Consider the following 10,199-nt stretch of genomic DNA (forward strand, 5'->3'; position numbering starts at 1 on the left):
AGTGTAACCACTCAGTAAGGTAATTGGTGGAGCGGTCTAGTATGAAACTCTCATCAATCCATGTCTAATGTTCGAATCCAACTCCCACTAATTTGTGGCCAGCAGATTTGAGGGATCTTCAGGTTCTTGTGCCTGAGGCTGGAGATTAATCTGATTTTGTTGGAATACTCTTGTGGATTTGCCTCACCCCGATTAAAAAAAAGAAAAGAGAGAGAGATAGAGAGTGTCTATTTTATAGATGAAACATTATCCTCACACCGTTTACGACGTTTCGTTTCTCTATCAGACACACAAAACGGTGCGTTTTGCCTGGATACAAATTTGCAAACGTACTCCTTCCTAGAGCGCTCTATAATCTTCAAAGTCTCAGAATTACAGAACCAAACTAGTTGGTAGCGGTGGAGCTATACAAAATCTTCTCCAAAATTAGGGTTTAGGGTTTCCTCAAAGAATTCCAGAAGCAAAAGACCAAAGAGCCATGGAAGGTGCCTTCGCCAAAGCCTCTGCGATCACTGATCAGAGGCAGAAGATCGAGCAGTACAAGCACATTCTCTCCACCGTGTTCTCATCCGACGACGTCGTTCCGGCCAAGAAGTTCATCGATCACAGTAAATTACCGAATTCTCTTATCTTGATTTTTCCCCAAAATTGTTTTTTTTTTTACAATCTTAACCTTTCGCGGCTCTTCAGTGTTGTCGGACGACGTCCCTCTGGTGGTTTCCCGGCAGCTGTTGCAGAGTTTTGCGCAGGACTTGGGGCGGTTGGAGCCGGAATCGCAGAAGGAGATTGCCCATTATACCCTTGCTCAGATTCAGCCTCGCAGCGTTTCATTTGAAGAACAGGTTCGTTTTGGACCTTTTATTGTTTTGTTTTGTGTTAATCTATAATATGCCGGTTTAGCCTTTGTTCGGAACTTTTTTAGTGCAGTTATTCCGTGTGTTTGATGGTTTTTAGGTTAATGTAGTATGATAATCTAGGGTTTTGAGAAGTTTAGTTCAAGGGGTCAGTAGAATAGGATAATTTCTTTGCAGTAATATGTTTTGCTGAGGCTAAAAGAATTTTCGTAGCGTATTGTCTATGGAATATAGAAATTTATAGGTTTGTATAGCTGTCGCTAGATATGATGGTGTCATATGTCATATGTAATGTAGGGGTTGCTAGGATGACCAATTCATTCATTTAGGAAAGACACGTGACTACCATTTGATTTGGGCGTATTTTGATTTCGAAAGTACTTCATGTTCCGAATGTTACAGGTTTTGATAATAAGGGAGAAACTTGCAGAACTGTATGAGTCTGAGCAGCAGTGGTCAAAAGCAGCTCAGATGCTCAGTGGAATTAATCTAGACTCCTCAATGAGGTATGTGAGTAAGATCCACTCTATTGGGGCTCCTTTTTCCTATCATAAGAATGGATTGTAGGAATTACTGATACACCTGTTTTTGCAATTCAGAGTGATTGATGACAAGTTCAAGTTAGCAAAGTGTGTTCAAGTTGCTCGCCTGTATCTTGAGGTATGTGCTTTCCCCCAACTGTTTAGCTTTTGAGTGGTGTTTAGTGCTGCTGTTTGGTCTGCCACAACCCTCACTAAGTTAGCACAGTATACATTGGATGTGTCTACATATAGAGGGTTCTTAGGAGGGTGGTTTGCATTGGGAGTGATGTGGAGACTGTCTGTATTATTTATTGTGTAATCCATGATGTGAATGATGTAACATGTGCTTGTATCAGCATTTACTAAGGAAGAAAGCCTGTCTTTAGTTGATGGTTATTCTTTCGACCCCTTTGAAGTGCTGATATAGGAGTAAATAAGACTTGTATGCTCTGTGACTGGTAGACATGCCTTTCCAAGTTGTTTATAGTGTTTTGCTCATTGAGGAAAGTGAAGCCTTAATATCCATTGCGACTAATGCAAATTTTATGATATTGAACATACTTGTAAAAGTGTGAACATATATATATATATATATATATATATATATATATATATACGAAAATGTTCTGAAGAGGACGTCCGCAACCCAGAAAAAGTGCGGACGACGCTCCTCCGGCCTCGATCGAGCGGCGACGGCGCGGCGTGGCTTGCCGGAGGGACGCTGGGGGTCGTGCGGAGGGATCTGCGGTCCGGTGGAGTCGCCGGCGACGGTTCTGCTGTGCCGCACAGAACCTGCAACTGCAGGTGAGGTGGCTGCCCAGAAACCGGCAAGCCCGACCTCCTCCAACCTCGAACGCCGCCCAGAAGAGGTCTGGGACGCCTCCGGCCTCCCTCCGGCCAGCCCCGCGCCGCCGCCGCCGCCTGGAAGCCGCCTGCTGCATCGACGTCCGCACTTTAGCGAAGTGCGGACGTCCGCTTCAGAACCGGCCTCTATATATATATATATATATATATATATATATATATTTTACTGTGTGAATTTAAATAGAAATTATTTATAATAAAGAAACTCATTTTGTAGGATGATGATGCTGTCAATGCAGAAGCATTTATTAATAAAGCTTCATTCTTGGTTAGCAGCAGTCAGCATGAAGTATTGAATTTGCAGTATAAGGTTTGTCATTGTTGGATATTCAGTGAAAGTAATTGCATTAAATTCAGCTGGCTTTTAGAGTTTTGAATTTGCTACTTTTCCTCCTTGTTTCTCTACAGGTTTGTTATGCAAGGATTTTAGATTTGAAGAGGAAGTTCTTGGAAGCAGCATTACGTTATTATGACATTTCTCAGATTGAGAAGAGGCAAATAGGAGATGAGTATGTCAAGAATTGATCTCAACTCCTGCAAAAAATTTCTTCTGCATATTGATTATGATAATTAGTTTTACTTCTTTAAATTTATTCTGCAGATACTTATTCTTTTCTTTTTACTTATTGCAGAGAGATTGATGAGGATGCCTTGGAGCAAGCCTTATCTGCTGCAGTTACATGCACAATTTTGGCCGCTGCAGGACCACAACGTTCCCGTGTTCTTGCCACTTTGTACAAAGTAAACATCTTACTTGGATTTTATGTGTATGTGTGTGTTAATGTGTTTTTCCTTTCATGTTATGCTGATACCTTGTGATTTTGGTTCAGGATGAGCGATGCTCAAAACTGAAAGTTTATCCAATACTTCAAAAGGTCTCTCTCCCCATACACACCCACATGGTTTCTGAAATCATAATTGGCTTGGTCTTTTACGTTTTTGTCCTGTCTGTATACTACTTTCTTTAATGGATATATATGCTTATTAGGTGTATTTGGAGAGAATTTTGAGGAAACCAGAAATTGATGCATTTGCTGAAGAGTTGAAGCCGCATCAGGTTATAAGTTTTTTTTCTTTTCTATATCAGATATCGGATCTTCACATACCCTTTTCGTTGAAGCTATAATAGTTTGTCTGTCTTATTTCAACAGAAAGCACTTCTGCCAGACAATTTTACGGTGTTAGATCGTGCAATGATTGAACATAATCTTCTCAGTGCCAGCAAACTTTACACCAATATAAGGTTGGTTATATGTCGCTGTTGGTTTCCATCTCCAACTTATTGTATTGTAGTGGGTCTGTTTAGTTACTTATCGTGGATTCTGTTGCAGTTTTGATGAGTTGGGAACCTTGCTGGGAATTGAGCCTCCAAAGGTACACTCTTGTATACCCTTTTTGTTGAATCTTGTGCTTCATTTGTTAAGTAGCACTACTCCGTATTCAGGTCTCTGTTACCATTATTACTATGCTTCATGTTCCTAAGGAGTCAATATGTGGCTTACAGGCTGAGAAGATTGCTTCAAGAATGATATACGAGGACAGAATGAGGGGATCTATTGATCAGGTATGAATTCACCTTGCTCATGCTGCGACCAAGAAGTGCTGAAAGTCATCAGGCTTGTTTGACTATACAGTCCACTCCAAATGTGACTTTTTATCTATATACATGTTGGCATTTATCTGAAAAGTTCCATAACAGGTGGAAGCTGTCATACATTTTGAAGATGATACTGAAGAGCTGCAACAATGGGATCAGCAGGTAAATTCAGTGGTAGTGTCAGAAGTCAAATTCTTACATATTTCATTTCAAAAACTTAATGACTCTACCCTAAACCCTATTTGTATGTGTAATCTGGCCAAACCCTATTTTTTAGTCTTTCTCTGGCTACTTGTATCTGCAGATTGTTGGCTTATGTCAAGCGCTCAATGACGTCTTGGATAGCATGGCAAAGAAAGGCTTGGCAATTCCTGTCTGATTTTGTTGTTGACTTGGCTTCATAATTTGGAAGTGGACCTCCGTTTTTTCACCCATTCACCAATTAATACCTTGTGATACTTATTAACCTGGAATTGATATGTGAATATTTTGGTTGTGATTGGTAATGGCAAATCACTTCCTTATTGCCCATGTAGGACTGTTACATTAAGTCATGCCATTTATGGAGTCTTGGATTTTCTCTTGGCTGTTGCATCCTTGTAGCTTCTTGCATTATGCTGGTAGAAGCAAAATTTTTGATATTGATGGCTTTGAATTCCAAGAGTGATTCTCCCCGCTAGCCCTTGCTAATTATTTGCTTTGATCTCTGGCCCCTTGTATTTTCATAAATCTTCTAGAGAAAATTCATGATGAGAGAAGGGTTTCAATTCTCCTGTCTATACTACTGGACCCAAGACTTACATACTAGCCAGTCTCACCTAAAACCAGAACCAAAAGCTTGTTACTTTTGGCTGGAATTGTAAAACAAGAAGATCAATCTTACCGTTAAACGCCCATACAAAAGTTCTGTTTAACATGGCCCGCCAGTTATATACGTTTTTGGTGGAAGGGGATGCTCTAGTAGCTAGGGGTTTAAGCTTTCTGGAATTGACTCACAGACTCACTACTCAAATTAACTGTTAAAGAGAAGCCTGATGAACAATTTGGTTGTGGAGTTAACATTTTTTGGTGATGTATACGCACAAGGAAACTCTTATAATTGAAAGATACAATTTATACACAGCAACGCATATTCAGTAGAAAAAGAATGAGAGATGAAAGGAGAATACTAAAAGGAGCCAAAGCTCAAATTTAGATGCAGCCTCACTCGTACAAAGATATACATCTACAAGAAGTCAATTAGCAAGTGATTCATGTTATTTAACCAGCAATTCCTGGTTTTGAGAAGGACCAGTTACCGAAGATGATATCATCTCATTCTCAAAAACCTTGACATGGCACAGCTTTTCCCCAGCTTCATCAGCAAAAGTAATCTTCTTCCTCTCCTTGTTTACAACAGTTGTTTTTGGGTGATTGTTTCCAACGTCTTCGGAAGCATTAGAATCATTCTGATCAGCCATTCTCTGCAATTCATAAATGAAAATCAAAATGATGCCGCGAGCATAGGTATATAGCAATTGCATTGCTTCCAAAAGACGAGAGGGAAGAAAATAGGACAAGGAGCAAACCATGATTTTACAAAATCGGCTACAGTCCCTTGACATCATCGAGAGCAACTTTTTAGCAGAAGCCTCAACTCGTGTTACATTCTGAATGGCCATTCTAACCTGCCACCATTTATGGGTATAAATATAGATACACAAGCACTATTACATTATAAAGGGTGCGACAGATAAGGTTATTGAGAAGTATATAAAAGAAGCATACCTCATCAGCATTATATTTCAGCGATGTAGTAGGATAGGGTCCAGACAATAATCTTTCTTCTGCAATTTCCTTCATGGTCTGTAATTCATTTGTGAGTTTTGTTGTGATACATTCAATGTCATGCATCTGGCGTTGTGAGAATGCAATGGCACTGTCTGAACAGGTTCGAATGGATGTACACCCTGTACTAAAACGTGGTGGTGCAGTTGAAGAACCATTAGAAGCTTTAGGGATGCCTCTAGGATGCAAACTAATCTTCTCATTCTTGGGATTCCTAATGGTTTGCGGTGTAATAGAGAACTTAGGTCTCCTGATCTGATTAGGCTGCCATTCAGCGCCGTGGTTTGTACTCTCAGTATGTTTTCCAAAACATAGTTTCCCCTTGCACGCTAAAATTATCACAAACCCAGAATTAAGTGCATGAAATGAAAAGAGAGAAAAAAGGTGAATTCAAAGAACCTGAGATAGGCAATATTTCATTACAAAGATTGTACTGACCACATAACTAAATTGAATTTTAGAGACCCTAAAATATTTCTTGGCATCTGGTAAATATTTATTTCAGAAAGGCTTACAGAAGAGGAAGGGAGCTTAAACTATTACTCTAAAACCTTTTCAAGAAAAACAAAACAAAACAAATCAAAAGACTCTTCATCAAAGAAAATGTGAAAGTAACAGAATTTATTAACAGAGACTGAGTACAGAACAGAATTTCACAAACTAAAAGAAGAAAAGGGGTCCTCTAACAACCAAATTCCAACAGCTACCCGACAAACGTACATAGTGCAATACAGTCAGATTTAAGCATACAAATTCCAATACAATAATCACCTTTTTTAAATAACACAAGGTGGTGACACCCGATAATCTGTAGAAACCTAAGGACACAGGGAAAATTGTGAATAGCCCACACGTCTTGCCCTTCCTTCCCTATTGTTAACAAAATTCCTTTATTCCTTTTCTTTTTGTTACTTAACACCAAGGAAACACAATTTATTTAAAAGTTTCATCGTGAACACAAGGCGTGAAGAAACTAATTAACATGTAAGGGGCTGTTGTAAGAAAATTATTGAAAGGCCTTTTCAGCTACTCTACCCAAAACACAGCTAGCTCACCACTTATCCACAAAACAATTGGAAAAAAGAAAACAAAAACCACAGCTCCCAATCTGGGGTATCAAACACTTCTTTTGATATAATTAAAATAATGAAAAAAATATGGCTTTGATATAATTCAAGAATAACCACCCTGCTTTCTACTTGGACCACAAGAATGCGTTAGCATTATACATCCCAATAGATGGCCTGTGTTTCACAAGCAAAATTTGTAGAGAAGCAAATAGAAAATTTGAAAATGTATAGGTAATAGTGAATCTAAGTTCAACTTTCAAGCAAACAGAAATACCAAGAAATTCACTTTTATGGCTGCCTAGTTTTGTGGTGTAGAGTATTTATGATCCTCAACACAACATACAGTATGATTTAAGGTTCCATGAATCAAAACTAAGACTTTATAACTTACCGCTATGTTCATCCTGTAACTCAATTGACTTCATAGCCTTGCACAATTTTTCTTGGGAAGCTGGTGAAATGGCCTGCACATGAAAACAATTTACGTTAAACAACCTTCATGATATATTCAAGGCTAATAAACATCCAATAGACACCATGTACCTTTCTTGTTGGGAAAAGCCTTTGAGGACACTGCTGCTTTAAGTACCCACCACTAGCTGCTGCTGTACGCTCATCACTAGCCTCACATGAAATGACCCCAGGAGACAAGCTTATTTTCACATCAGCACATGCAGACAATTGAGTTTGCTTCTCCTCTTCCTTTGACATGGAAACGCTATCAGCCACAGACACCAAACAGCTACCAGAGCCCAAGTCACAATCACCAACAGAGTTAGCACTGGCTTCCTGATTAGAAGGTAAATCACCTTTGCTATAGGCATCAGATGTACATGCATCAGATCCCTTAATTGGTTCCGTGCACCGAAATAAACCATCTTTGGTCTCACTGTTAATCTGACATAACAATGCATCCTCAGAGGAAATAGTGTCATCTGAAGATATTGCTTCAATGAGGTCAGGGTGAACTGAATTGGTGATATATCCTTGAATCCTAGATTCTAATGCAGGCCAAAAATCTAAACACTGGTAATTGGTTATCTCAGTATCATCTGCCTTGACTATATCCCAACCTGAGTTGCTTACAACCTGAAGTGGCATAGGATCATACTCCATATCTTCACAAAATGGTTCATAAACAACGCAGCTCTGATTTTCATCTGTTGGAGAAATTGACAATTCAGCAGCTGTCATAGGGAATTCAGTTGGCACTACTCCATAATAACTCACCATATTGTCATAAACCAAAGAGGTATCATCATCAAAACAGCTTGTGTTTTGGACATCTGAACAACCAGGTTCCGGAACATCTACTTCAATGTCCCTCTTGCATGCAGGCGTAGCCTGATTGCATTGGAGTAGCTCCTGCTCACTTGGGATCTGTTCTGATTTGATAGTTATTGTGGCATTTTGAGAGATGGTAGAGGCACCTTTTTTCACACGCTTGCTTTTAGTCTTGGCCTTTGCATTCTTTGAAAGTTTAGATTTCAAATTACTAAGAGGCTCCAGGAGATCATTATCTTCATTAGCTTGCGACATTGAATACTCTTGTTTTACAGGAGAGCACGTTTCTAATTGTTCGTTCAAATCAGTGGACTTTGAACGCTTTCTTTTCTTTGTCTTGCATGTCTGCTTGATCTGCTTCAGTGTCACATTACCAAAGCAATCCAAATCACTGTTTCCTCCATCATTACAATCAAAGCCAGAATCTTCAGGTTCACTCTTGATTTTTATATTTCCAACATTACCTGTATCTGTGCTTTCAGTCATGATCCTAGAGCTGTCAATATGCAGGCCCCGGAACTCATCTTTTGGTGGAATTGTTGGAAACAAATGACCATTTTTGGCATCTAGTTCTTCACATATGTCTTTCACATTCTTGAATCTGAGTACTGGTTTTCCACGAGCCACATTCAGTGTTTTTTTCAATACGCCACCAGTCAGAGTCTTGATGAAGTGCAAATGGATGCAACTTCTTAATTCCATCAGATATAGAACTCAATGATTCTTGCTAGGACACAAGTGATTACGATGCCTAGTATGATCTCCCTGCAATGAAGACAGACTTTAGTCATAAATTAATATTCCATTAACAGAAAAATGTTACAATCCAATGCCAAAAGAGATGAGTGGCATTATCATGTACTATGTAAGCTAAATATGCAAATCACATAAAATTTTACTAGCACCACAAATGGAAGCAACAACTTCAATGAGAGGGCAACCTAGTATGCAAAATGAAACTCTATCCAACACAACATGACAACAAGTACTATTTGCTGCAAAACAGACAAGAATGACTTCCATTTGCTAGAACAACGAATGGCCATGATGACTTGAACCTTATACATGCTATCTTTCATCTAATATCCATCCATCATAACAAATAATCATAAAAATGATAAAGTTTTGACTGCTGTGCAATGGTCTGGGTCAATAAAGCATATTTTTGTATCAATTAGTGTTTGCCAAGCCTTTACAATTCCATACCAGAACGAAAGTTCTAACCGATGATGCAAACTCTCTAACAAATTGCCCAGAATGTATCGAGTATGGAAACCTCCAATTACATTATGAACTCCAAATATACAAATAGAAATCAACATGTCAATCATGAAATGATGCATTCTAATTGCAATTGCAAGCCATAAATTCCGTGATATATATAACAACCCTTGCAAACAAAATTTGATAATTATACTAAATTTTTTTAACTATTTAACATAAATTCATTTCTTCCTAAACCAATCAATGCACCTTTTAACCAAGAAGACCGCAGACGCCAAATTCTAATGACTTTTCTATCTGCCGCTATACTTCATCGACCTTAACTACAATCACTATTCCCGTTTCGGAACACACAACATTTTGATATAAACCCTAAATGTTACAGATCTACGCAAAACTTGAAGACGGATCTCACAGATCTAAACGCGAAAGCGTTCTTCATAAACTAAATGTGAAAAAATTGGAGCTGAAAATAACTCACTGGAGATCGGAAGATCAAAAAATCCAGCGGCGTCTCGGATCTGATTCGAATTAGATGGGAGTTGAAGACGAGAGTCGTCTGAATCTAACAAAAATTCACCGTCTCGGAGAAATCGAATCTGAACTGAAATAGACGGGGGGAGAGAGAGAGATAGAGGAAGCTTGTTTGGATTCACCGAGAGAGAGAAACAGTAGAGAGTAGAGAAAAATGAGCCGGCTAGGTTTTAGATTTGGACTTTTGGAGTGGCGGAACAAAAAGGGTCGGGGGGGGGGGTAATTTTTAGATGGTAGAAAAGTTAGAAACCTCGCGCCAATTATGGTTTGGCGGGAACCAACGTTCTCTCGCTTAAATAAATCGGGTGGGAGGGGAAATTATTGGGTGCTGTACATGGGTATGGGTATGGGACTGGTGACACGTGGTTTTGCATCTAGCCGTCGATGTGTCCTTTGAAGATAAAATCACATTCATGCTATGAAT

General features: G+C 39.1%; 2 protein-coding genes across 2 annotated transcripts; one reads left to right on the forward strand and one right to left on the reverse strand.

Moving 5' to 3' along the window:
• Window positions 1–287: 287 nt before the first annotated feature.
• On the forward strand, window positions 288–4,430 carry LOC133736960 (COP9 signalosome complex subunit 4). The gene is made up of 14 exons (XM_062164576.1): window positions 288–608; window positions 691–842; window positions 1,257–1,360; window positions 1,454–1,514; window positions 2,457–2,549; window positions 2,648–2,748; window positions 2,872–2,980; window positions 3,070–3,114; window positions 3,228–3,296; window positions 3,391–3,482; window positions 3,571–3,613; window positions 3,744–3,803; window positions 3,939–3,998; window positions 4,141–4,430. Exons 1-14 carry the CDS (start codon window positions 479–481, stop codon window positions 4,213–4,215), a joined length of 1,194 nt encoding a protein of 397 aa, XP_062020560.1. The 5' UTR covers window positions 288–478; the 3' UTR covers window positions 4,216–4,430.
• Window positions 4,431–4,914: 484 nt separating this feature from the next.
• Window positions 4,915–9,980, reverse strand: LOC133738526 (uncharacterized). The gene is made up of 6 exons (XM_062166083.1): window positions 9,723–9,980; window positions 7,277–8,782; window positions 7,125–7,197; window positions 5,604–5,992; window positions 5,405–5,503; window positions 4,915–5,299 (listed from the first exon to the last, which is right to left on the reverse strand). Exons 2-6 carry the CDS (start codon window positions 8,717–8,719, stop codon window positions 5,093–5,095), a joined length of 2,211 nt encoding a protein of 736 aa, XP_062022067.1. The 5' UTR covers window positions 8,720–8,782; window positions 9,723–9,980; the 3' UTR covers window positions 4,915–5,092.
• Window positions 9,981–10,199: the final 219 nt, after the last annotated feature.

This window comes from Rosa rugosa, chromosome 3 (assembly GCF_958449725.1).
Source record: "Rosa rugosa chromosome 3, drRosRugo1.1, whole genome shotgun sequence".
In the NCBI taxonomy this organism is placed as follows: Eukaryota; Viridiplantae; Streptophyta; class Magnoliopsida; order Rosales; family Rosaceae; genus Rosa; species Rosa rugosa.